This window comes from Lepisosteus oculatus, chromosome 27, assembly GCF_040954835.1.
Source record: "Lepisosteus oculatus isolate fLepOcu1 chromosome 27, fLepOcu1.hap2, whole genome shotgun sequence".
NCBI classification, from domain to species: Eukaryota; Metazoa; Chordata; class Actinopteri; order Semionotiformes; family Lepisosteidae; genus Lepisosteus; species Lepisosteus oculatus.
The window spans coordinates 3,357,502-3,385,408 of NC_090722.1; the positions used below are offsets into that span (position 1 = coordinate 3,357,502).

The 27,907-nt window shown below is 49.5% G+C and overlaps 1 protein-coding gene across 2 annotated transcripts in view; it reads left to right on the forward strand.

Annotated features, from left to right (window-relative positions):
* Positions 1-27,857, forward strand: part of LOC102694388 (immunoglobulin superfamily DCC subclass member 3) — a 47,486-nt gene extending 19,629 nt beyond the window's left edge. The window contains exons 3-14 of one of the 2 annotated variants that reach the window (XM_069184680.1): positions 802-946; positions 1,224-1,354; positions 2,312-2,449; positions 3,198-3,356; positions 9,532-9,697; positions 12,365-12,615; positions 13,194-13,358; positions 14,576-14,764; positions 16,118-16,234; positions 17,170-17,299; positions 18,977-19,115; positions 20,196-27,857. In XM_069184680.1, the coding sequence (XP_069040781.1) occupies positions 802-946; positions 1,224-1,354; positions 2,312-2,449; positions 3,198-3,356; positions 9,532-9,697; positions 12,365-12,615; positions 13,194-13,358; positions 14,576-14,764; positions 16,118-16,234; positions 17,170-17,299; positions 18,977-19,115; positions 20,196-20,312 (1,847 nt within the window). In that variant the 3' untranslated portion in view covers positions 20,313-27,857. The remainder of the gene's footprint in view (positions 1-801; positions 947-1,223; positions 1,355-2,311; positions 2,450-3,197; positions 3,357-9,531; positions 9,698-12,364; positions 12,616-13,193; positions 13,359-14,575; positions 14,765-16,117; positions 16,235-17,169; positions 17,300-18,976; positions 19,116-20,195) is intronic. The other variant, XM_069184682.1, reaches the window with a different exon arrangement.
* Positions 27,858-27,907: the final 50 nt, after the last annotated feature.

Consider the following 27,907-nt stretch of genomic DNA (forward strand, 5'->3'; position numbering starts at 1 on the left):
GCTGATAAACCTAATTGCAAGTGAGCAGTATTACTTGGCTGAGGTGTCCTCCCACAGTCCAAAGGCATGCTGGGAGGTAAATTGGCTTCTGGGAAAATCAGCCCTGGTGTGAGTGGGAGTTTTGTGCCTGTCTCTTCCGCGATGGGCTGGTGTCCTGTCTCAGGTGTACCCCGCTTTGCACCAGGATAGTCTCCAGCTTCCCCCCATGATCCGAGATTGGAAGAAACGGTTTGAAAATGGATGCACGGATGATTCGCTGGAGCTGGGGCTCCAATCCGGTCTGGTCAGAGAGAATGATCGGCTGGCCAGTGTTACACGTGGCCATCGTGCACTGGTGCTCTCTCAGCTGGGGCGTGATGCTTAATGGGAGCGATAATGTCATTCCGTGTGCAGGGCCAGTTTGATCCTGGGGCCACCCGGATCACGGTGGTTCTCCAGAAATAAGGAATTGTTCTTGCTCCTGCTCTGGTCCAGACCTGCCTCGTGTGCTGTGGTTCCCTTTCTGTGCTCGGACAATAGGAAAGGTTCCCTCAAGTTCCTTGTCGCACTGTGTCTCTTCACAAGGGGGCCCCATGTGTTCTGTAGAGATGACAAGCAGCGGGTTCACACTGACAGGCCAAAATCGTCTGGAACATCTCCCAAAGAAGAAGTGTAACAGGAGTACTGGGCCAGGAGACCTGCCTGATCTGTTGGGGAGAATCAGGAGTGAAACTCAGTTCTGCTGCAAACAGGGCTGAGGCCAGCGTCTCCTGGGGGCAGTGCTCATCTCCCTCAGCCTCACCCTCTCGATTTCGTCCCCAGCTCTCCCGAAGTTCCACACCCACCCGGAGTCGATGACGGTGGACGAGGGGGGCGTGGCTCGGTTCCAGTGTCAAGTGAACGGCATTCCCGAGGCCAACATCACCTGGGAGAAGAATCGGACCGCTCTGAGCACCAAGGACAACAGGTAATGGTCGCCGAGGCGACGCAGAGGCCGACAGTGCCTGGAAGCCTTCACTTCCTGGTTCTACCTGTCACCTAGCCAATGGTCTTCCTCCAATTGGTCATGTGACTGAGGATGGCAGGTCCTTCCTCTCTGGGGGTGTGTGGCCCAGACAGGAATCACCAGCACAAAAAAGCACAATTTCCTGGTAGTGTGTTGGATTTGTTAAGCATGAGTGTTCCGCATGTGCTTCGCTGATGTGCCAGGTCCGGCTGAAGGCCTCCCTCTGTCTGCCCTGCAGGTACACGCTCCTGCCCGCGGGCATCCTGCAGATCACTGGCGTGCGCCGTGCCGACACGGGGGTGTACCGCTGCGTGGCCACCAACATCGCCAATACCCGCTACAGCCAGGAGGCCCAGCTCAACGTCACCGGTGAGCGCGCCCCCCGCCGGGCACGGCTGAGGCCTTGTGCCCGAGCTACGCGCCAGTGCCGACCGGGGCGTCCAGGCGACATGGCTATCCCATCAGCCCTTCTGCATCAGCGGCGCCTGAAGCGTATCTCACTTGGTCTGTCAGAGCGTTTCTATTCCGAAGGGGTCTAGAAACTAATTGTCCCTCTGTGCCCCTTCTTCTGTCCACCCGCTCAGAAAAGAGCAAGATGACCGTCTTTTGGCCACTTTGGTGGGATCGTTTTGTGCGGCTGATTAAGACTTTTGCTCTAGGATGAGTAGCATGGCTCCCACATTAGAATTTCTCTTCTGATCACTTCTCTGAGGGATGGAGAAGACACTGTTGTTATGAGCTGTTGCACTAAAGCTTTTGCTTTGATGCAAACTCCTAGTCAACACAAACTCACTGTCTACAGATGCAGCCAGGTCTTCGTGTATGTAGTTGCACAGCAGGTCATGTTCGTAATTGAACGGACTTTCTTTGGCTTGAAAGCCGAGGTGTGCAGTTAAGCAATGCACATCGCGTAGAGACAACCTTGCGCTGTAGTTTAAACACTGTAAATGTGTTCCATGTGGATTATGAGATACCTGCATGTGCAGAACACTGAAATATGCTACATCATTAATTTTGTGGCAAGCTTAGGTACAGTAAGTGCACAGATATAATATGGATCACAAACAGGAGGAAGCCTTTTGGCCCAGTAGTCCTGGAAAATCCAAGTACTTTGGTTCCTTTGGTGTCTCCGGGTCCTTGCAATATTGTTGGTGACATTTTGAAGAAACCCCCTTGATTAACACCCCTCAGGATTTTGAATACCTGAACCATGTTTCCACCTAAACTTTGAATGTAAGAAACAAGCAGGGTTTGGTAACATTCGCCACACTGCTCTTCAGTTCTTCTTGTCTCATTCCAGCCTCTCCTTTCTTCCTCTCCTTTCAGTGGCGGCACCAAAAACCTACAAAGAACCGGTCATCCTCTCCGGCCCTCAGAACCTCACCATCACTGTACACCAGACGGCCATCTTGGAGTGCATCGCCACCGGCAACCCCCGGCCAATCGTGTCCTGGAGCAGGCTGGGTGAGTCCTCTGGCTCCTGCCCCACGATCACCACACAGAGGCCCACGGCTTCTGGAGAATGGTGGCCAAAGAACTGGGAATTTGCGCCTGAAAATGTGGAAAGGTGCAGGAGCAGGCTAAGGATGGGGAATTGAGTCCTCATAAGTGGACACTGCTATTGTACCCATAGGCAAGATACTGTACACCAGTGACTCTGGGTCACCCAGCTCAGACAACCCTATAGTAAGCTGGTGTTGTGTTCAGGGACATTTGTTCCTTTAGTTCACTCATTGCAGAAACCTGCATAAGCACTGGCCTGATGAGCCTGAAGACTGTCTGGCCGGGCGATCCTGCAGGCTGGGATCTGTGTGGCCGGGTGAGCCTGTGATCACCTGTCTTCAGCTCAGGCCCACAGAGCTGAATATACGGGCCAGCTCCACCAGACTCTGTAACAGGCTCCTCAACACCCTGGAATCTCCTTGCACCCACCCCAATTCCAGAAACAGGGTTTAAATCCCCCCAGTGTGTTGTGTAGATTGTATGATGTATTGCCTTGTCATTTGCACTATCTGCACTTTGCACTATGTGTATCCTGTCTACAATGTCTATGTCCGTGTCCTGTCTGTATTTGCACCGTGGACCAGGAGGAACGATATTTCGTTCCACTGTATACTTGAAAACGGCAGGAATGACAAATAAACGTCAACTATTCTGTGACCTGAGGGGTCCCCGCGCCCCTGACCTTGCCCTGCTCTCTGTGCCCCCGCAGACGGCCGCTCCATCGGCGTGGAGGGGATCCAGGTCCTGGGGACGGGGAACCTGATGATTTCCGACGTGTCCCTGCAGCACTCGGGGGTGTACGTGTGCGCCGCCAACCGCCCCGGCACCAGGGTGAGGCGCACGGCGCTGGGCCGGCTGGTCGTGCAAGGTGAGCGAGCGTCCCTCGGGCCCGGGCTTCCTGGTCGGCACGCCGCGCCCCGGCAGGCTCAATATCCCCACAGCAGTTGGGGTGAAGGGCCTTGCTCAGGGGCCCAAAGCAGTAGGATTCCTCTGCTGGCTGCAGGATTTGAACCGGCAACCTTCCAGCCACAGGAGCAGATCCTGAGCCCCAGAGCCACTGCTCCGCCAGAGTAAACCAGAGTATTTTCCACAGATGTGGACACCGCGATGCTCAAACACAGGGATTCTTAAAATAAAATAAAATAGGTTGGCGTTCATGTGGAGTTAAAACAATGTAGGTTAATATAGCTCCGCTCCGGCATTCGACTTCCCGTTGGACAGGTCACACAACCCAGTTTGGGGGGTCCAAACAGCACCCCACTTCGGCGTGAGCACACACAGCGCTCGCCGGCAGGGAAACGCCCCCGTAGAGACCCAGGGCGTTTCCGTCGGAGACCAGCTGGGCCCGAAATGGGAGAAGAGCTGTGCGTTGAAACAGCTTGAGGCTCAGCCATTCGGGCTGTATCTCTTCCCAGAGGCTCTTCCTGGCCTTTGGTCTCATCAAGCACGTCTCCCCCTGCTGCGTCCCGGGTCGGGGCGGGGGGCTGTACTGATTTGATTCGGCCCAGGCAGGACAGCCGGGCTCTCAAGCAGCAGGACGGAGCCTTGGAGGTGTGACTGGGGGGGGCGAATCCCAGCAACGGCCATTGTCCCACATTATCCCAGTCGCACCCTGAGAGGGGGTTGGGGGCAGAGGGTTAGGGGGCCGCAGAGGGAGGGGGGAGGGGAGCAGAAAATGGATGAGGCTGGGGGCAGAATTTAGGCAGGCCAGACTACATTAACCTGTATTGGATGTGGCCGTGACCTCTGGGGTCAGCTGACACCCCCAGCACACACGCACACTCGCAGGGCAGTGAAAGACAGACTGCGGCGATCATTAACGGCTGAGCTCTCGCCAAGACCAGGGTCTCCTTCTTCTGATTAACTAATTAGAAATGAGACGATGGAAATGAGATCCATTACGTGTGCATGTGTCTCTGCACTCCCCGCTAAAGATGGATACCGGGAAATAGTTTTCAACTAAAGTCCCTCGTTTTGTCTCTATTAATGTGGAAAGATTTATACTTCCGCTTTGTTGATAATCCGATTATCCCTTCCTCAGCGCTTCCGACAGCAAGTCAGTCGGCTATTTTAGAAAGAAGGTGTGTCCAGAACATCTTCCACGACTGGTTTTGTGATCGATCCAACCTTGCATGCGACACAAAAACGTCATCGTCTTTTTCAATCAGTTCGCTGCAGTTCAGCCAAAGCTAAAATCCTATCTATCCCCCTGCTTTTCTGAGTCGTTTCTCGTGTTCAAGCAGCAATGTCTCGCCCCAAAAATGATAGGGGGGGGGTGCGGGGCCCCCATGAATGAAATGAAAATGAAATAGAATCGCGCTCCTTTGCTTCGATAAAGGCGAAATATTAAAAGGCGCTGCGAATGTCATCTGCATACCTCCTGCCTGGCTCTTTGAGGTTAACTCTCGGTGATCTTTTGTGGACTGTATTGATAAGCCTGTACAGAGGAGTTTAAAGGAGCCCCACGTGTCTATTTGCAATAGGTGTGCAGTCTATATCCTTTCCGAGCCCAGGAGGCTTAGAAGAACTTACGGAGGAAAAGGCAAATTGAATGAAGAATCATTCTTGAGAACGAATGAACCTTGAGAAGCCTAGTGTTAGGGGAGCGGGGCTCGAAAACTCTGAAGCCAACAACAGCTGTCTACCTCTGTCTCTCTGACTGCCTGTCTGTCTATCTGTATGTCACACCCAGGATCCTCAGCATCTCACAGCCCTTGACTTGCTCAAACATTTAGCGTTCAGTCTCCAAACCCGTTTTGCAGCCGCCCAACACGATCATCTAGGGGTGTTCAGGTTTTAGGTCAATTACTCTTCTGCGTGTAGCGGATTTCTTTTCTGTATCCCGGATTCCGTGCCTCAGATGGGAGGCTGGGGAGATCCGAGGATGTCTGCCCTTTCACACAGCCCCGATCGGCCCCCGAACAGCTCGCTCTTGAACCCGGGGGGGCAGCGGTCAGATGGGGCGCCAAGAGCGTCTGTGGGGGCGCAGATGTAGGGCAGGGCGGTGGGGGAGGGCGTGGGACAATGGACAGCCATCTGAGGTACGGGGGCAGGAGGAAGGCGGGGGAGGTGGATGGGAGAGGGGAGGAGGCTTTGTGTGGGTGTGAGGAGCGACCCTTCACCTCTCACCTCTGACCCCCGACAATAGGCCCTAGGCCCGCAGCAGCGTTTTCCGATGGGGTTTTTGTTTCTGGGGTGGCGGCGATGACGGATGGCCCGTGGAGGAGGTGACTGCGGTCCCGGGACGGGGAGTGTGGGCATCGGAGCTGACGTTGTCCACAGCTGGCGGTCAGCCGCCCCCCTGACCCCAGCCAAGTTCACAAGGCAGGGCAGGAGGGGAGAAAGGAAGAAGATGGATGAGGAACGGCTATTGTGTTCACACCACAGCTATTGAGGGGTTCCGGCCATTTTCCCAGGACAGAATGGGATTTAAATTGGGATTTTTCATGCAAAATTCTGAAAGGGCCTTTAATATGCTGACAAAGACAGGGCCATATGGTAATGTGGGCTTTTGAAAACAGTGGTCTGCAGGAAGGAGGTTATTTACATGTTGGAAACATCTGGTTTAGCAGAAGATGAATCTGGGTGTTTTCGGCCTGCACTAGACACCCTGGATAACTGCTTTCTTATTTAACCCACAGCGTGCTTCCAAACAGCTCCATCCTGGGGCTCACCTGTCATTTCCCTCTCCTGGGTAGGGCTGCAGTACACAACGTCATGCTTTCACCAGCACGGCCCCTTCGAAGAACTCAGGCAGCCGGTACCTCAGACTAGGGCAGTTAGAGAACAGGAACAGACCTGTAATGTAACTCACAATCTTCTCACGAGACAGGGAAAACTTTCATTACAGTGCTAAGAAAAATGGGCCCAGCCTACATCTAACTTGCCTTATTTTAATTTGCTGCTATATTATTGTATATATATTTCTATTTGCTTGTAATGTACAGAGTACACGTGTAACCACAGTTAAACAAATCATATTTATTACACTTAATTAGTAGAGAGTGTCTTCAGTATCCACAAAGGGAAAATTAGCCGTGATTAGTCAGGGGAACCTTCGTAGAGTATATCTGACAGACAGAGAGATGAATAGCAATAAAGAGTGATACCTAATGTAGGCTTAGATATTAAAATCACATTTAATATTCAATTATACAAATGCATAATATGTTTCAATTTCACAAGTCACATTTTCATGATCACATTTGTACAAAACTGAAAAAAAACCCAGTCGTGATCCAATTGAAATCCATTGATTACAGTATGAGAATTTGAAAAGGTTAGTCCAATGCTCAGATAAACTCCATATAAGCTGGAGAGACAGCTAGACAGCAACTGGATGGATAGATAACGCCTCTACAGAGACCTAGAACCATATCGAGAAACTTGAAGATTCTGTGTGAATTCAGTGAAAAAGTTCTCCTGGCCTGTATGATATGTGACACAAGGGGAGCAGATATTGACCACAAAAGAACTAGAATGTTCTCACATCCAGGTATACAGTTGACTGTGTAGTGTCCCAGGCTAAGTAACCAGTTTTTCGTCTTTTAACAATCTTTTCAAAATCAAGGGCTTGCAGATATCATCAACTTGAGCCCCCCCGTCCTCGGTCATTAACTGGGGGGGAGGGGAGACCCCTGTCTGGAGCCACAGATAAACTGCTCCCCCGAAGTTCAAGTGTGAAGAGTGCTTGAGGAGGAGAAGTGGCGCTGGCTCATTAGATTAATGACAGGAGCCCCCCGGACCCTCAGACAGCCTCTCCGAAGTTGTGTGTGTGGAGTGGGGGGCTGGGAGGACGCCTGCTCCCCTCCCCCCCCGCCTCTCCATTCAGCTGGGCACAAACCATCAGCCTCTTCCCCAGCAAGGCAGTGCTGGGGTGCAGAACAGGGGCCTCATTTCCAACGTCCAGCGCAGACCCTGTGCCAAACCGCAGCACGGATTGGTCCTGCTGGTAACCAGACCAATACCCTGGGCCTGGTTCCAGACTGATAGAGGGCTTAATCCTTCAGGAATTCACCAGTGATAAAGGAGCTCACGGCTTGTTCTGACCCTGATCATTTCTGGGGTTCTGGGGTTCTCCATCAAGGGTGCCTCCAAGGGTGTGCTTTTAGGCTGAAGCAGGCAAATCTGTGCCTGATCCGAGTTTCTGCAGTGCTCCGGGAGGCAAAGTGCTGCAGATCAGGATGATCATGTGAGTTCGCTCCCTGTCTGCACTGAGAAGGCTCTCTCACTTTGACTTGTGGGGCTGTGGGGGGTGTGTGTGGGGGGGGTCGTTCTCTTGCTTTTAAAGGATCTCAGGATTCTGGCAGATCGGAGACACTGTCCTGAAGGCGTTGGGAAAGGTGTGAAACTGACAAGTCAAAAAAAAAAAGTGACTTGTCGGGCTCTTTATTTTCAGAGGTGACAAAAACTGGGAATCGTCTTTTCTCTTTCTGTTTTTTTTTTCCCCGGGAAGGAGAAACTGAATGCGAGATGAGGGCTCTGGGGTGGAAAAATGAATTCTCTAAATTGATTAATGGCTGCCTATTGAAAAGGCTTGGTCCTCCCTGGCCCTTCCCAGAGCCCCTTCAATAGCTGTGAGAGGGGGCTCCTTTCACAGGCAGGCGATAGATCAATGAGATGCAGGGGTGAGACACCCAGCCTGTGTAAGATGTGCATTGTCCTCCATTGAGATCAGTGTCAGGGACTGTGCTGTGCAGTGAGGCACATCTGGTCCCTTCTCAACACAAGCTGGGGGCTGAGGGGCGGGGCCGGGTGGAGGGGGCGTGGTTTTGTTCCAGAGTAGGGCGGGGTTAACGGCTTGGCTTTGTAAGGAGAGGGGGGGTCGGTTTTCAATGATAATGCTCTGGTTCATATCTATCTATTAATTATTAGATGATTGCGTAGGGGTTACAATCACCAGGACCTGAGAAGGATGATCACAAAAATTGACATGTAAAAAAATCAACTCCCCACCATCCACCTGAACTAGGTGACTGATCATTCAGCGCTCTTACCATGTCTTGGAAAGTTTCCCAGTGTCTTTCCCAGATCCTTGGAAGGTATATGTATCCAACTGTCTACCCTGCCCATGCCTCCAGTCCCCCTGCTATGCTAAAAGGTCTCTGTAGCTCATGCAAATTCAAAGCAGACTTAATAAAAGAAGTACTGGGGTGCAGTCCTGCCCTCTGCTGGAGGTATTGAGGTAGTGCAGGGTACGTTTACATCCCGTTGAGAAATGATCAGGAGTCTTATCGCCTGACCTTTGTGTACTTGAATTAAGGATGAACTGAACAAGTAAACTGTATATAACAGAGCCTGGTAGTTGTGGCAGCTTTTTTAATCTAGAATAGCTGCCATGTACTGGCCAGGCTCTATGGGGTTTTGTTTCGAAGTGGCAGGTTTTGAATGCAAGTCTTGAATTGTGTTCCCTGCATCTCTTGCACAAGCTCCGCACCCCTCTTTCTCCCCCCTTCCCCTGTTTTCCCTCCAGTTACCAATGTCTGCCTCTCTCCTTTTCCTGCCTTCCTTTCCCTCTTCTTCCGAGCTTCTGTTGCTTGTATCCTTTCCCAAACTCCTCCTCTCCTGCATCAATTCTCTCTCCTCCCTTTCTTTTCCACAGTACATTAGTATTGATGATGATAATGATAACAACAACGTTTATTTATAAAGTGACTTTCCAAACCAAAGGACGCCATACATGATGGATAAAGAAAAAGACAAAAAAAAGTACAATAAAAAGTAAAGGAAGAAAAAATACACAGGAGCACACAGGTTTTTACAGATGCAGGCAACCAGGCACAGAAATCTGCTTCCCTCCTTATTTCATTCCTCTGCTGCCCCTCTGGATGACTGAGAGGAAATGCATTACAGGCAGAATGAAACTGTATATAACAGTGGCAGCAGCACGTTTTACACCTTACACAAAGGGTGGTGGGTGACTGGAACAAGCTTTTCAAGACTACCCGGGGACCTTTCAAGAAATGGGGATATCCTTGGATCGGTTAGCTACTAGCACACGAACAAACTCAACGGGCCACACCTCTCCTGCGTCTCTCCCGCAGCTCCTCCGGAGTTCCTGCAGTGGCCGCAGTCCGTCTCCAAGCCTGCGGGGGGCAGTGCGGTGTTCACGTGCGTGGCGCAGGGGGTGCCGGAGCCCCACCTCATCTGGCTGAAGAACGGCAAGATCCTGACGCCGGGGGACAATGTCAAGCTGACCAACAACAACAGGTGAGCTCGGGAATCCCGTCCCATTGAGACCCTGCGGGGGAGACGGTCGCCTGTCCCACGCCCTCCAGCGAGACACTCCTGCTCTGCAAGGGATACAGGTATAACGCCCAGGGTGAAGTACTTCAAGTAGGGGCTGCAAAGGAACAAGGAAAGGTTTATTCCGTGCTGAAAAGAGAAGAAAAGAAACACGACGTTTCGGCTTCATGTATTGATGCACCATACTTATCAAGTCGATCTCCCCAGGTATCCATTTCACCTGATTTATTAACGGATATTAACTTAATTAACTGACCACACCCGAAGAAGGCCCCACAGCCGAAACCTTGTGGGTTTTTTCTTCTCTTTTCAGCAGGGAATACACCTTTACTTGTCCATTAACGTGCAGGGTTCTTACAACGTTAATGAAAGGAAACCTGGATGTACGGAAGAGTGATGTGAAAACTGGGCTCGGTGCAACAGTGACCTTTGGTTTACCTTCCAAACGGGCCCGGGCGTGGGGACATTCCCGTGGAAAGAGAGAAATCGTGTATTGACCAGCTCCATAAAGGCGTTTATCGTGTCCTGCAAACCATCGGCAGCAGAAACGCGGTTCTCGCTGAGGTGACGGAGCGCCCTCGGGTGTGTTCTGTATGCATTGCAACGTGAGCCCTGTTTTCATACCTCCGCACGCTGTTGTCTGGCACTTCAAAATTGCCCCCGATTCGCTATTCAATAGGACACCTCATGGGACTACGCTGGGAGATCAAAGTGAGGGCAGAAAAAAGAGACAGGCCGATCAGTAGGGATAAATTGTTCCCGTTATAATGGTATCAGAATAGGCTACTTTTCAGTTGAAAAACTTTAATAATTGCATTACAGTGGTGTCCGCTCGCTCCATAGCGCTCATTTTACTGTATAGCTGCTGCATCGCAGGTTCAGCTGAGCTTATTTTCCCCAAAATTGAGAAGCCAATTTCTGACATTCTGAAATTAAACACTAATAGAAAGGGAAGAGCCTATCTGAAGATCGCCTCTGGCCAGCCATCAACTGTACCAAATCCACAAGCAGTGTACAGATGGTGAGCTAGGCTTTTTATACTATATGCTTGTATGTATCGGTGCAAGAATGAATATGTATGTACGTGTGTGTATTTGTGAATGCACAATGTAGGTTTTTCGTGTGCATGTTTGTATGTACTGTATGGTTGTATAGGCATTTCTTCACGGACGTACTTGAAGAGCCGGATGTCATGTGTTACCTTTATCCTCCTTCTTTTAGCCAAATGATTCCCACTGTGAATATGACTTTTAAACCCCTCTGGCGCTTTGCCGGAGGTGAATGATATCGAAGACGAAAATTAAAAAGGAGTGGTAAACCTAGGACTTCGGCATTCCTGTGCTCAGCGTGGTAAATTAATTAAAAAGCAGGAATTCACTTGCTCAACAGCTAAAGATGAACTCGCCAACATATCTTCTGCCAAAATGTAGAGAGACTTCACTGTCAGTTTTATCTGAACACTGCAAGTTTTGGACATTAGCCTCTCTGAAGTCAATGAATTGGGCAAATGAGGGTCTCATGGCCCAGTATAGTGACGGGGACACTATACTGTAAACAGGCGCCGTCCTTCGGATGAGACGTAAAACTGAGAGACTGACTCTGTGGTCCTTAAAAATCCCAGGGCGTTTCTTAAAAGGAGTAGGGGTGTTACCCCGGTGTCCTGGCCAAATTTCCCCCTGGCCTTTACCAATCATGGCCTCCTAATAATCTCTGAACTGGCTTCATCACTCTGCTCTCCTCCCCACTGAGAGCTGGTGTGTGGGGAGCGGACTGGCGCATCATCCAGGTGGGGGATACACACTGGTGGTGGTGGAGGGGATCCCCAAGACCTGTAAAGTGTGTTGAGTGGAGTGTCCAGAAAACCGCTAAAGAAGTGTGAGGAGTTATTAGTGATAGTGTGCATCACTGCATCAAGCAGATATTGTTCGGCGCTGTTACCCTCCGTTGCCACGAGATGTCAGTGTTGTCTCTGGTCGGGAAATAACTCCACTCCGAGCTCTCCCGTGTAAAAACAGGTCCTTTTACAAATGATTCCAAAACAGCAAACATATATTCTGGTTCTGCAAGAAGGTGGAAATTCTTCTTCGTTTGTTTTCCGAGTAAGAACGTAAAACTGCCAAGAACCCCAGTAACAGCTTGTGCGCATAATAATAATAATAATAATAATTATAATAATAATAATAATAATAATAAGGTCATGTGGGTAGCTGCGTCAGCATGCGTAGGCTGCAAAGGAACAAGTAACAGGTTTATTCCCTGCTGAAATGAGAAGAAAGAAAACACAATGTTTTGGCTGTGGAGCCTTCTTCAGGTGTGATAATAATAATAACACCACAACGTTTATTCATAAAGCACCTTTCCAAAGCCCAGGATGCTTTTAAAATGAACATTAACATCAGATGTTCTGGGTTTGGATGCGTACAGTTGCTCTGTTAACTCTTAAAGAGCAATTTCCAATTTACCCCGACCTCTTCCTCTTTTAGAAGTCAACTCTTGCGCTGGGACTGTTGCTCCTGCTCTGCAGTAGGTGCTGACTTTCCCCCGCTGTGCCAGCTGTGCCCTCTGGGTTTGTGTATTTCCTGCCCGCCGCACTTGGCAGTAAAACCCCATGTGCTCCCTCCCGTCCGGCAGCACCCTGGCTGTGACCCGCATCACCACGGAGGACGAGGCCATCTACCAGTGCATCGCGGAGAACAGCGCCGGCACCAACCAGGCCAGCGCCCGCCTGGCCGTGTCCCTGGCCCGGGAGCTGCCCTCCTCCCCCGAGGGCCTGACCGCCACGCCGCTGTCCCCCACCTCCGTCCAGCTGTCCTGGGCTCAGCCGCCCCCAGAGGTGACGGACGGCATCATCGGATACGTGCTGCACATCCGCAGGATGGGAGGTGAGGTCTCTGCTCTGGGCCTGGTTTTTCGGTGCAGACGCAGATGATGTGATGTAATATCGAGAGCTGACAGCGGAGAGCAGCACGGTGGCGCAGAGCATTGCTGCCTTGCAGCAGTGTTGCCCTGGGATGCTGTCTGTGTGGAGTTTGCATGTTCTCCCCATGTTCGTGTGGGTTTTCTTTGGATGCTCTGGTTTCCTCCTACAGTCTGGTAGGTAGGAATGTCCATGGTGTGTGTGTGTGCGTGCTCTGCGATGGACTGGCATCCCATCACGGGTGTACCCTGGTTTGTGCCCGTTGCATGCTGGGATTGGCTGCAGCTCTCCCAAAACCCAGGATTGGACAAAGCTGTTGGAAGGTGGATAGATGGATCCCTGGAGGGCCTGTTTTTGGACAAGCATGTTGCCTCTTTTGCCTCATCCTCTAGCCCTAACCGCTTTCTTTTAAAATAAAGCCACTTTTTATATTAATTCTCCAAAATAAGGAAGGTTTTCTGGTGCCCGTGGGCAGACTCTTTGTGTTGGCACGATGCCGAGGGCCTGGCTGACCTCTGTCTTCTGCCCATCTTGCTGTCCCAGAGCCGGACAGCCGTGAGCTGCAGGAGGCCGTGAGCAAGACCACCTTTCAGCACGCCTTCAACAACCTGGAGCCCGCCACCACCTACTCCATCTACCTCAAGGCCTACTCCCCGCTCGGAGCTAGCAAGCAGTCCAACGTCGTCGTGGCGACCACCCTGGGGGGCGGTGAGTTACTCCAGCACACCTATTGGACGACGTTAGGGGGCGTGGCTGGGTGAGGTAGGTGGGAGGGGCCAGGTGCTGACTTCCTTTGAGCGGATGGGAACGTGTCATCGTAGTGGAGAGGGACATAGGTTCAGGGCGGCCATCAGGCTCAATAGGTGTGATGCTCTTGGGAAGATCATGTTGAGAATCAAAGGAGTTGCACCCTAAGATGAGTGCAGGTAAGTACCGTGACGAAGGAGATGTCATTAACCAGCTGTGGCAGGTATTTTCCCTGGGGATGGGTGGGTTTTGATCCATTTTCGGTGCAGAATCAAGTCCTGTGACATTCCAGGCACTTGCAAGCTTGCCGGTGCTGGTCAGGAGCCTCTCCAGTTGGTCAGCCTGTCTCCCATGAGGCAGTGTGTGATTTGTAGCATGTCAAATGGCGAGTGGCTCTGACAGGTGGCCATTCAGGCACAGCCTCACACTCCCGGTGTCATGAAGATGAGTCAGAAGCAAATGGCGATTCCAAATTGGGGGGGTATTTATTGAAGGAAAGTCATGTCATGTCATTTGCCAAACCGCTGTGTCCCGTACGGTGTTGCGTGAAGCCGGAGCCAACCCAGCAAGCAGTGAGCGCAAGGCAGGGTGCACCCTGGAGGGGGCGCCAGTCCATCACAGGGCAAGTGCAAGCCAGTCACACATTGGGACAGTTTGGAGGCCACGGTAAAGGCCGAGGGGGGATATTTGGCCCGGACACTGGGATAACTCCCTACTCTCATCGAGAAATGCCCGGGGATCTTTAATGACCACTGAGAGTCAGGACCTCGGTTTAACGTCTCATCTGAAAGACGGCGCCCACTACAGTTTAGTGTCCCAACCACTATTAGGACCCACACAGACCGCAGGGTGAGCGCCCCCTACTGGTCCCACTAACACCTCTTCCAGCAGCAACCATAGCTTCTCAGGAGTCCCCCATCCAGGTACTGACCAGGCTCACACCTGCTGAGCTCCAGTGGGTAGCCAGTTGAGAGCTGCAGGGTGACATGGCTGCCTCTAAGGAAAGGAAAGAAAACAAATTAGCAGTCATGACACAGGGGCAGCACAGCCATGCAGATGAGGCGAGTATCACAGGCACACAGGAGAGGACGGCAGAGAGCTGATCGGTAAGAGGAGAAGACGCCGAAGCCTGGATCCAGCTGATGTGACATCAATCTCTTTTTGTTTTTCCCTCTCAGCGCCTGCCACACCCAGCTTCTTCACCAAGATGGTCAACGCCACCGCGGTCCAGGCCTTCTGGGAGCTGCCCAGCAAGCCGGGCAAGGTGGAGGGCTTCAAGCTGTACCACCGCAGGGTGCCGCAGCCCGACTTCCAGGGACCCCACGTCCTGCCCGGCAACACCAACTCCTTCATCCTCAGCCAGCTGGGTCAGTGTCTGCCAAGCCACCCTCACTGGAGAGCTGTTCATTCACTCTTGTAGTGTCAGTGCAGAATCCAGTTATATCAATCACAGTAGTTACAGTAATCCTCCCTCCCAGTACCGCTCACCTGTATGAATCCACACTGTGGAATACAGAGATGATCAACTCAATGAATCCCTCAGAATCTCATTTTTCTGTAGTTTTCAAAATGCACTTTGAGTTTGTGACCTATACCTAGAAAATACCCATTCTTCCCCATTCAGAAGAAAAAAAAGTAATAAAATCACAAGTCATGTACGATAATTAACGTTGTTTTATATAGCGCCTTTAACAGTAGCATCTCAAAGCCCATCAAAACGAACAGTTATAAGGATAGAAAATTGCAGGATAGTCATATAGGAAACACAGGTGGAAAGAGGTGCAACAGAAGACACATGGTCATTATAAAAATGGAGCAGACACAGACACTGAATAAAAATTAAGTTGGGATTAAAATGCAGAACTAAGGCTGGCCAGGGATTAGTTTTTCATGATGAGAGAAGGCAGTCTCTTTCAGTCAGACCAAGATCTCAAGGGGGAGCTTTAGCAGAGACAATGTGAAGCGAACAGTTTTTAAGCAAAGCCCTGAAAAACAAAGATAAGACAGGCTTGTGAAGATCAAATCCCTCCACCCCAAGCTGACTGTACAGGTCTGTTGAAATATTAGCGTGTCTAAAAGAACAGGGAGTCGTGCAGTGGTGCCTCGCTGTACTGGGGCCCCGGGTTCAATTCCAGACCTGGGGTGCTGTCTGTGTGGAGTTTGCATGCTCTCCCAGTATTTGCATGGGTTTTATCTGGGTGACAGCACAGTCCAAAGACGTGCTGGTGGGTAAATTGGCTTCTGGGAAAACTGGCCCTGGTGTGAGTGTGTGTGTCTGTGTCTGTCTGCCCTGTGATGGACTGGTGTCCCACCCAGTGTCCAGAGTGTAGCCCGCCTCCAGCTCCCCCGCGACCCTGTACTGGATGAAGAGGATAGAAAATGGATGGATAGGTAAAAGTATAGGTTTGAATGGGGAGAGCACAACCTCCAATTAAACTCTGATGTTGGCCTCTCGGTGACCTCCCTCACCAGTTTCCTCCATGCCCAGCTGCTCAGTTTGGAGAGACAGCCTGATCTAGGCAGTGCCCGGGTTGTAAGCTACACCATGTCTTAACAATTGATGTCATTGTGCTGAAAGGGAATGCTTAGTGTCTTGGAAATGTTTCTCTTGGCCAGTGCCTTTCTACAACTTTATGCCCAAGTTGTTTCGCAAGCTCTTTGCTCGATGCTCAGCTCCTCCTCTGTGCTTGGCGCATCCTGACGGTGCTGTCTGTTCCCAGACTCCTCGGCGGTGTACGAGATCAAGCTGGTGGCGTTCAACGGCAACGGGGACAGCAACGGCACCATGCGCCTGGTGCCCCTGAGCGAGGACGGTGCCAGCGCCAGGACCAGCACGGGTGAGAGACGCCGGCAGTCAGGGGCGGGTGTGCTGGGGGCGAGACTGGCGGCTCTGGAACCTCTTGCAAAACTCACATGGGCCTAAAGAGCGTTTCTTATTTCTTGCTTCCAGTGGCCAATGATCTCTGATTTTCCCCAAACTGGGCAAAAACGTGTCGTTTCTTTCTCTTGCCCTGGCTGCGCTTCCTTGTTTGGGCTTCACACGTTTGAGGCGAGTTGCAGGACCGGGGCACCAAGAGGTGAACCAAGACTGGGCCGCTGCAGGGATAGCACGCACCAGAAGCACTGACGTTCCCCACACCAGAGGGCTGGCCCTTTGGCGTAGGGGACTTCTCTCCTGCTGGTGTGTGCAGAGAGGCTAGGGATCAGAAGACGTCGGGGAGAGGGCAACAAAATCTCAACCAGAGCTCCCGAGGGCTCTGAAATTACCCAGTGCATTTCACTGTGCACTTGGAAACATCAGCCCAATGAAATTGTCTTATGTATGTTATGGCAAAGCGACACTCACCAGGTTTTCCCCAGCGTAGACTAATGGACTGGAGACGTTTTGTTGCAATAAATAAGTCAGTCACTTAAGACCAAGACTGTTGGCAAACAGGTGGCCCTAGATCAGGGCTGGTCAACCCCAGCACGTTGGTTTGGTCAGCTGATGTCAATTACTTAATTGAACAATGTATGTGCTTGGCAAGTCAATTGTCGTTTTAGGTCCTGATTGGCTAATTGAAAAGTCCCATTATAATCCACAGGAATCTGCTCCTCAATGATGGTGGGTTCACCTTCCTTAGGGGGTCTGCAGGGGGAATTGTTTGCAAAGAGAAACATGGGGGCATGGGGTCTTTGTGAAGCGGGGGGGCATCAACCGGCCCTTGACTGGGGTCCGGATTAAGGACGGTGCTTGCGTGCGGGCCTGATGGGCGCGGTTCGCTCTCCGCAGGTGGCGAGACGGCGTGCAACTGCCGGCAGGAGAGCGAGGGCTCCATGGCGGGCATCGTGGTGGGCATCCACATCGCCATGGCCTGCATCATCTTCTGCGTGCTCTTCCTCATGTTCGGGTACCGCCGCAGGTGAGCACAGGGCACAAGGCTGCCCACGCAGGGCTCACCCTCATCTCCTTCACACGCCACCCGGTGGGCAGCTCTCCCACAGTGGGCAACGAAGCCCAGTTAGTGGCAGTGGCATGCCAGTCACTGTCGGCTATGCTCAGGAGCATGCCTATGCTAGATTTACACAGGATATTTTCTTTATAAGATAGAAAATGTATGCAGACAGGAAGCAGAAGGGAGATAAGAGTGGATTTAAAAAGTAAATATATAAATCCAGATTTAATTGGAACTGCACAGGGAAGAAACGGGTGATGTCTGATAATATCTGCGTGTTTTCATCCTTCAGTCCTGAGCAGAAATGATCACAGTGCTGAAATTTGTACACACGCAGGCCTGTGTGTTTCGGAGGTCAGGCAGAACCCTCAAAGATCCAAGATCATTTCGTGAATTGATATATTTGGGTCTGTAATCAATCTAAACACTGCTCTGTGGCACAAGCGGTCCGATCCAGGTAAGGGAAAAAGAGATTCGGGTTCCGTTTCATGTTTTCCAAGCTGCAGATCTGATGGTACTGATGTAAGTGAACAAAACCAAGGTAATAGACTATTGTACATGATCGTGCAACTCACGAAACCTGAAACGGAACACGTAGTTGTGGATCAGGAGTCCCACTTTTTATTTCCCAGTGATTCAGTATATAATTGTGAGCTCCTGGCCCTTTGCTTTTATATGCTGGGTTATAAACTCCCATAACTGACTGGGTGACATCACATCATTAACACGTTTCTGTAATGCCATCAAGAAAGAGGGTCACGGATACAACTTGCAACTGATACAAGGATTTTAATGGGTGGCGGGAGGTAAAAAATAATGGTAGTTTATTGAGTGCAGACTCAAAAATAATTGATTTTCACCATGTGATATAAAAATCCCATTAAAGTGATGAATGGCGCAGGTCAGCGCATTTTGTTGCTCAGTCCCTGAGGTCTCTGGTTCTCTTCTGGAAGAGACTGCTGCTGCACCTGCGTCAGAAAGGAACGAAACAGTCTCTGGCCCCTGAACAGAGCCCAGCTGGTTCCCCAGCTGACCATCAGCGCAGTGCAGATTGTGATCTGGCTTGGTTTCCTCAGGCCTGGGCTGTGTCGATGCTGCCTCTGACCTGGGAGCCCCAGGCAGTGGTGCAGAGCCCTCACGGCACCCTCTAGGGGTAGGGTGGGCTTGAGTTGGCCGGGATCATCTTGGTTGCCAGTGAGAGTCCCGAAGTTTCCTGATTTCCTGGGCACCCGCGGGCTCGCTCTGGCACCAGAGAGAGGGCACTGCTGTGCCTGCAGCTGGCTCAGAAAGGTGGGCATGATCCACACAGCAATCAGTGCCAGGCAGCTGAGTCTTAAACCTGTTGGCAGGTCCAGATTGGAGGGGTAGATAAGAAAAATTGGGGTCTTAAAACAACATGGACTTACACAGAGCAGGGATCCCCATTTCCAGGACAAGGATGGGGCTAGTTGTGTCCTGCTGTAGTACCCAACTACCCTGGCTACCAGCCCCACACAGGTTCTCCCCGGTGCCAGCTTCACAACCCCTCACCCCCAGGCAGCTCAGCTCTGTCGGGGATCAGAGGAGAGCAGGAGGGCAGAGTTCTCTCTTGAATCACACAGCTATGGATAAGGCGGGCACTGACTGGCGTCTGTTCTCCCACAGCCTGTTCTGCCGAAAGGGGACCCAGGACAGCTGGTCGGTCCCCCGGGGGGCAGACGGAGAGGGACCCCTGGCCCAGCAGAGCAGCATGCACAAGGAAGGGGTCACCTGCAACACTGAAGCCATCGAACTAGTGCCTCAGGTAGAGTGAAGCTCCACTGAGGGGCACGAAGTCTCCTGTCTCTTGCTGTGCCTGCTGTCGCCCTGCCTAGGGTCCTGCCCTTGTGGGAAATCCTTCACCAGAGGAGCAGGACACAGTCTTGTGCAGATTCTGTGCTTCCAGCCACTGCAAGGCTCTCCCATACAGCTCTTAGATACAGCACACAGGCTCAGAAAGACCTTTCTTTCACACTCTGAAACGGCCGTCCTGTTTGTGAGTTTTTGTCCTGTCCTTCAGCGCGTGACAAAAGTTGGTTTTACACTTTGAGAGTCAGTCATGTCCTTGGATGTGATTACTTTTACTCTTAACATCAAGTAGAAGGATTTAGTTGCTGCAGCTGTTAAAGCAAATCACCTTTATTCTGCCTTATTATACCTTTTGTCACAGGCTAAATTAAACCTTCCACAATGTGGTTCAGTTGGAATATTGCAGTGCTGAATAGGAGCAGTATATACAGTAGAGGAACAAGTAATGGGTTTATTCCCTGCTGAAAAGAGAAGAAAGAAAACACAACGTTTCGGCCTTCTTCAGGTATGAGAAAGACAGGGCAGAAAGCAAAGGTAATGTAGCGTGGGAGGGACACTATGGTTAGGAAAACCATCTTTGAGTGCAAAGATGGTTTTCCTAACTCATACATCAGAAAGACAACAGAAACTAAAATGATCCTGCAGCTGGGATCACACCTTCCCCCTTCTCTCAAATTAATAACTAAATTCTCTCTATTCATTGTAGGTTTCATTTCACACCTCTCTTCACATCACCTATCCTGACTTCACACCTCCTGATTGGCTTCCCTTTCTGTCCCCTGCTCCCGCCTCTCGCTCCTCCTCTCTCCCAGCCTTTGTTCTCCCCCTACATTACCGCCCTGTCTTTCTCACAGCTGAAGAAGCTCCACAGCCGAAACGTTGTTTTCTTTCTTCTCTTTTCAGCAGGGAATAAACCCATTACTTGTTCCTTTGCAGCCTACGCATGCTGATGCAGCTCCCCACCTGAACTATACAGTATATGTGTGTCCCCCTCCCCCACTTCACGGCTAACACCTGCCCTCTTTGTGCCCCCCAGCAGAACCGGGACTGTTCCCCGCAGGTGCCAGGGGGAGGGCCGTCTCAGTGCCAGGTCCTCATCGAGCAGCACCAGGCCGGCCAGACTGGCGCCAGCGCAGGAGTGGGCACTGGCTAGCACACGGTGCCAGCCTCCAACTCCCCACCCTCCTCTCCCACACAGCCTGCTGCGGTTCCCCCCCTCCCCCAGCCCTGGCCATGCTGCTGCTGCTGGGGATCGCCTTACTCTTCCGCCCCCGATGCAGAGGGGTCCCCGATGCCCCCTGCAGTAGCGCCTGCATGGGGGAGCAAAAGAACCGATGTCTTCCTTATGTCTGAGCCCCACTCCAAAACACAAAGCCTTATTATAGACTAGTGGCTATATATTTCTATACAGATCCTGAATGATCGCCTTAGGACCAGATTGGCGTCTGTTTATTTCCCAGGCGCGCACTGCGAAACGCTCGGAGTTCGCCCCAGTCCTTACTGCCATCTAAGGCGTCAACAGCGCAGGCCAGCGCTTCCTGCGACACAAGCGGAAGCGCTTTCACAGGAAAAATGCCGCCTGCAGCCTTAGCCATTTGTTATTCGGCCTAGTTTGGGAAATTCTGTCTCTCGCCACGCTAGCCTTGGGGCAGGTATTTTGGAGGAACCGCAGGACACGCCTATACCCCCCCCCCCACCTCCCCCAAAACAAACTTTTACCTCACCCAAAGAGAGCTACCTCACCTCGACGAGAATGTCCAAGCCAAAGCAGTTTCAGGGCTCCTTGCGGGCGATTTCGGGGAACGAAACCCCTGCAGGGAAAACTACCTCAACCACCCATAGTCCTTTTCCTGAGGCCATTACCACCCCACCCCCCACCGTGTGCCAACGCCAGTGTCCCGCGCCAGCCTGCCAGCGGCCTCGGAGTCCCGCCCGACTGCATCGCCCTGGACCAGAGCCCCTCTCTCCTTGCCTTGACCTCCGGAGTGACCAGGGGAACCGCCAGTCCGCTCCGTCCCTTCAGCACCTGGGGCTGATCAGAACCCGCATCGGTGCTCAACAGCGGATTTTCAAGCCCCGCGATTTCCATCCTGCTGACGATGCCCTTTGGCAACGCGAGGAGTGGATTCACTTCCGCTCACGGATGAGAAGCAGGAGGCAGGGTACTTGAGCCCCCAAACTGAAAAGGGTGCCCCATGAATTCAGATTGATTTCTCTGCTGCTAGATATGTTGCCCCACCCCCCTCACTGTCATTTATTATTCCGTGTGGTCAGTGACAGAGCTCAGTTTAGGCTAAAAACCCCAGGGATGGCTTTCCTGCCAGAGTCTTTCCCCTGCTGCCGTGACACCCTTACCCACCATCATCGCAGACACGGCGCCCCCCTTCTGACCAGAGAGAGGGAGAGAGAAAACGGATGCAGACGAAGCTATATATAGACATACACCTGTGCTCATCAAGAGCTGCATCCTGCGTCACCCGCAGTGTGTCCTTTTGTGAGCCGGCTTCGTGCGGGCCAGCCCACCCAGCCTGAGCCAGCTCAAACCTGCCGATTCGTCACGAAGGCTCGTTTTGAAATGTTGGACCTGAGGAAATTTAAGCTTTAATGTGTTCGGGCCCTTTCAGAACGGTCTTTACGCACCCCCCTCCCCCCGACAGGAAAAAAAAAAAGGAGAGGATGAAAATGTGAAAATGGGAGAACGATGATGTTCTTCCACCGTGAAGAAGGTTTGATTTTTCTCACCTTGGACGATGGAGTCGCGGGGCTTTTATACGAAAAGGGAAGGAGGCTCCGCCCCCGCCATGACCCCAAGCCGAGCCGATTGGTGGGCGCCTCCCCGTCGCCGTGGGAACCCCTTGTTGCCGTGAGTACGCGGCAATGGCGGGTGGCTGCGTCACTGCTCCCGTGGAAGGATCCCAGTCTGTGACCCTACCCAAATATTTTGTATGGAAACCAAGCTGAATTATATCCAAAGATGTAGAATTTAAATGGCTTTCCTTTTTCAACTATTTCTGCCATATTTTAAAAGATATTTTTTTCCTTTTTCTAGAAATCCATATTCCACTTCCTGTCTTGAAAGGTTGCCGTTATTACACAGCCGAATAAAAAGCACGGGGATATGTAACGTGCTGTTTATGTGCCAAAGCCAATATATATAAAAATATATTTTCCTGTCAAAAGTTATGAAAGAAAATTAAGAGTGATAATAACATATTTCCGACGGCATTTTGTTCACATTCTCGCTTTTAAGACATGGAATGACGGAGCGTTTTCTTTCTTAAACTACGTTTAACGTTTAAGAGAAGAGTAGAATTTGAAAATGGGATATATTTTCAAGGAGATTTTCTATGACGTTACAAAGTGTTCTTCTATGGATTACTTTCTCTTTCTAAAGGTAGAGCTGAAATTTGCCAAAAAAAAAAAAGCTGCCAGAAAATGACCAAATACTTCTCGCATATTTTAACATTCATAGTCTTTACTTTTCCTCGACACTTACTCATGACCAAAGCACAGCAATGCGTGTGTGCGTTGAGAGAGAGCACACACTGTATGAGTGTGTGTTCTGTGGTTGCTGACAGCTGTTTAAACCTTGAACACAGCAGGGAAATCGCAGCCACAAAAACACAGCCACAGACAGATTCATAATTCTTTGTGGCAGTATAAACTTCCCTCTTCCAAAATATCTCATCTGCTTTCAGGAAATGGATATGTCAGAATGCAAAAGTAGCTATAGGTTAAACCATGCAAAATTCAGATTAATTTACTAAAACAATGAATACCTTGGGGCCTGTGGAGAGTGCAGAATGGTTTTAGCAGAGCTCCGGGCTATTGTGATTGATCTTAAATTAGATTAGCTAAACATCGTCAACCCATTGAGCTTATAGGAGTACAGATGGGATTCAGAGAGAACACAGACTGGACAGTCCTGCCTCACTCTGACTGAATTTTGAAAATAACCAAAATAGGGAAGATGAAAAATTGGGAAGCTGCCTAAAAGAGGAAAGAAAAAAAAATCCAATTTGTCTCCAGAGGATTCCTGTCCCTGCTGTCTTCAGAGTTGAATTAAACCCTAATGAGTGTTAAAGGTTAACCCAGCACACTACAGCCTGACATTTACAGAACTCCTGTGGCTCTTTTACCGAAGTGAAGCGAAATGAAACCAAAAGAAAGAGTTGTGTTGTGTTTTTGTGACGGGAGAAGTTCTTTAGCTGAAACTTAGCGGCTAAACGGAGTACCCTTGTGTACTTTTGTTTCACTGTTCTTTTTTTCTAGAACTCCTTTTTTCCCCACCATTTGTTCTTCCCGTTGCAGGATGGGAAACGTTGCCAAAACTGAGATGTTCATTTTTTTGTTAAATGTTGTAATAATTATTATTATTGTTGTTATTCGTATTGCTTTTGAATTTCTCTTGATTTTTTTTTACCTCTATAAGGAATAGAGACTTTTTGTTTTGTAGCAGCTACAGAATAATGTGAAGATGTTGATTAGGGGTTTACAAAATGAACAGTGGGTTTTTTTGGTAAAAAAAAAATTAGGGGAGGGGTGAATTACTTCAATATATTGGAGCTGGAAACAAGACCAAAAACTTATACTCACTCAGTTGTGTGGCTGACACCTTTACAATGCTGTTGTTTTCAATGAATTCCATGTATATAGCGCCTTTCATCCCAAAGGATCTTTAAAGTGCTTTGCGTGTAGGAGGGGACCCACTTCAACCCCCCACTCCAGTGTAGCCCCACCTGGGTGACACCGGGCAGCTGTTCTGCACCGGGAACCTCACTGCTCAGCAGATCAGGGGCAGTTCGAAACTGTTGCCCCAGCCTAGTCTTGCCAAGAAACTTTGAGAGCCCATGAGATCGGTCTGGGCAAGATCATCCCCTCATCCTTTATTGTGCCACACGTTTCCAGAGGCCTTTGTCAAAGAAAGCCTTCTGGCCAAACTATTGCCACTTTGCTTAGTCCGCCCAATCCAAAGAGATGCACTGAACTTGAAGCCATAAGACTATAAGCCATAATTTCAGCCTGTATGTCAGATACCTCAACACTAAAGTCTCCTCCGCCTCTCTGACAGGAAGATCTTCTCAGGTTTCTCCCCCCCAGTGTGAGTGACACTTTCTGGCGCGTGTCTGTTGGAAACGACCCCGGTGCTGTATCTCCTCCCAGAGCCCTGCAAGGCCTGTGCGCTACCACAGCCTGCAGAGCCACTGAGAAAGGCCCTGCCGTTAAAGACAGCAAGCCAAGACAACACTTCTCCTCTCCCCACGCGCGAGATCTTGAAACAGTGAACCCACAGCCGCCAAACAAAATACACAGAGGGAAGGGAAACCAGCTGGATGAGTTTGACAGGCGGGTTCAGTGCTTTTCTGGATCCGAGCATGTGCAGTGCAAGCTCTGGAAGAAGACGGGTTAAAATAATAAGGAAAATCATTTGTTTCCCATTCCTTGGTTGATTAATTCTGAAAAGCATTCTGATGTCCTTATGTTAGTCAGCGGGACAAAGCAGATGACTGATGTATTTGGCTGGCTTTTCCTCAAAGCCTCTTACAGAGGTTATTTTCTTTTTATGGTGTAACCTTTTGGTAGCGGTTGGATGCAGGCTGGAGCACACAGAGTGAGGCACCGTGCTCAGTGATACAGCACCAGTGTCTCTCCAGCTGGGATATGAGCCTGCAATCCTTTGGGTCAAAGCCCAGAATCCTATCCGCTTCTCCACACAGAAAGCGGACAGGAACGATCTCATTTATAGGCAAGGGAAATAAAGAAAGGCGTCTATAGACACATTTTCTGTTCAAATACTACGGCACAGTTGTGCTTGGTTTTTTCATCCCCTCCGTTTGCCAATCAAACCCACTGGTTAGAAAAAAAGAAAAATGTAAGATGTAGTGAACTAGAGACTGAACGCTAGTACCAATGAGACATGAAAATGCTTTAACACATTTGTTTTTCCTTTTCCAAACCATCCATATTTTTTTTTGTCTGTGACACCAACTAAACGAAAGCTTTAATGTGTTCTTGAAACTGGCAGTGTGTCTCCCGGTGAGGAAGAGGGCTAACAGGCAGTGTCTGATGGAATAAGGCCGCAATCATAGGCAGAAACCTACATATGGGTGGTAGAGTATGGGATGTTGGTGTTAGAAGTGGGATCTTCCACTGTCGGTGCTCGGTCTTGCCATTAGACAAGCAATAGAGAACAGAAAACCAGAACAAAAAGAAACTGCATGCATTTTTCTTTTCCTAAAAAGAGCACATATTCTTTTTAGGAAAGTACTTCTGTATCTCTTTTAACAATGAGTACACCTCAGGGGGCAATTTGGTCATAGATGAGTCACGACTGATGATGATATACTGTAGCTACTCAGTAGGCTAAATCAAATTTCCAGGATCTGATACTTTTTCAAAGCATGGGGCAAAGGGGGAAGATTCACTCATTATTATACAGCTTTTGTTTGGCAGTTGTCTGCTTCATGATCATTCATCACAGTTAATTCGTTTTCAATTCCCGTTCCAGCAACTCATTATGTATTGAGCTCATGTAGGCCTGATCCTTCTCGTATACTTCTTGGTTACTTTCAGAAAAGCATATCCCAGAGCTCTCTTCAATAGGAAAGGGATCACTTCAAAGAATTACAAGAAACACAAAATATGCTTTTTTGTGAAGCCATGCTCTTCATAAAAGAGTTAATTGAAAAAGCAACCTATAGAGTGCTCCTCTAAAAAGTCCACAAAGCTGATTCATTTCCTCTTTTAAAATATAACAGGCAGTAAGAGAATACTTTCAACTCTTTATACCCCTGAACGAGTTGCATTATATAGTGAAGGTGATTGCAGAATAGCAGTGTAATGTTACAGTAGAGACAGTTGCATCGGTCAGTATCACAAACACAAAGGAAAATCGATTGCACTTCATGAACAGTGTCACACTGAGACGAGAACAGGCAATTGGCCTTCCTCTCTGCTTTCAGCTCGTCAGGAGTGTCGGCTCCCACAAGCTCTGTGCAACCAAGGCCCCGTTACAGTTTCAAAACAGAGAACAGCTCGTATTAACCGGACGGCACCTTCCTGCTGCCATGACCAAAATTCCTAAAAAAAGAAATGTCTCTGTTCTTATCCTCTTGTGTTCAGGGTCTGTCTGATATAATATCAGACTGGAAAAACTGCCGCCTCATCCCACTCCATACTCCAGACGTTTCTGTTTGGGAACTCCTCCTGTGTTCAACTATTCTTTCATGTGCTCTATAAATAGTCTTCATAGCCGCCCCCCCAGTACCCCACAAGTGCCAGAGTTTCTCCACCCCAGTCCACCCCACCCTTGGTGTTTCTGTTCCATCTGAACATTTTATACCGTGTTTGATCGCCAGATTAAGATGCTTTTTTACTTATCCTAAGAATCCCCTTTATTTTTCGCTCGGCCCTGGGTTAGCACAAAAGAGCTTGCCGTGGGTATGTGGTTTCCCAGTACATTTTAGTGAAGAGAGTTCAGACTCTCATCAGGTTGATCAGTACAATGCTTTTCCCCTGTCTAAACAGCTCTTAACAGATTATCAATTAATAAGAGGAGGACAAAGGTGGGACCTAAACTGTGCACTTCAATTACCTCTGACAGGCTCTGGCTGTATAAAATGCTATAAAAACTAAAAATCTTAAGTAAGCAGTATAGATACTGTTTCCTTCATCTGTACTTTGATTTCACCGAGTCCACTTTTTCAGTCAGACCCTTAAGGAACCCTTAAGCAGGGAACTAAGGGGATGTTTTGTCCTTGAGTTGCCTTATTCATCTGTACATGACAAAAATCGACCTAAACGGCTGGTGTTCTGAAACCCAGCGTCTTGCTACACAGTTAATGATACTGAATTTCTGTCACTCTGTCCATCTTACTTTTTAAAAGAGCTGTCTTTTTTTTTTTAAAAAAAAAGGACTAACAAACCAAATAATGTAGTTAACAGGGAGAAAGGTGTTAAGATGAACCAAATAACCAGTGACGATGAGATCTCATATGCCAGGCTCTTATTTTATTGCTCTTTTTTGTCATCAATAGGTGTAAACACCTTATGATTTTCAACTTAATCTACCATTCTGTGATTAGATCAAGTGACTTCAACCCTGGTCCTGGTGAGCCCCATTCCAGTAAGTCTTATAGGTCACACTAAATCACCTGTTTCTAAAGATTACAAACACTTGTAAGTTATTGGCCAATTAAGCAATAAGCAATGTCCAATTAAGCAATAATTAAGAAAGTAATGTGCTCAATTAAGGGAACTCGGCACCTTGAGGGCTGATCATTTCTGTGCCAAATGCTTTCTACGTTACTTAATTTTGCACATCGCCTCCCAATGAATTACAGTTAAACTACTCTGAGTCTTTAGAAACCTGCGATTTAATGCTTACATGTAAAACCTGCTGGTTTGGTTTAGGAGTAGGATTTGAGAACTGCTTTTTAGACTGAAACCAGAGCCACTGAATTCATTTTACTGAAACTCATTGTGCATACTACTGTCCACCACCAACACCATAACTCCTCTGCTTATGTCTTTAACCAAGAGCCCCAACTCACAGTCGCAAAATAAATGAGAACAGACGCCTCTTTTTCCATCCTCTGGAATTTTCTGGTATTAACTCCCCCAGGTTTGAGGAATGCCATTGTAGCAAAAGCAAATAAATCCCCCTTTAGAACATTTTCATTCAATTCAATTTATTTTTATATAGCGCCTTTCACAACAAGTATCCATGTCAGAGTTATCAGAATTAAG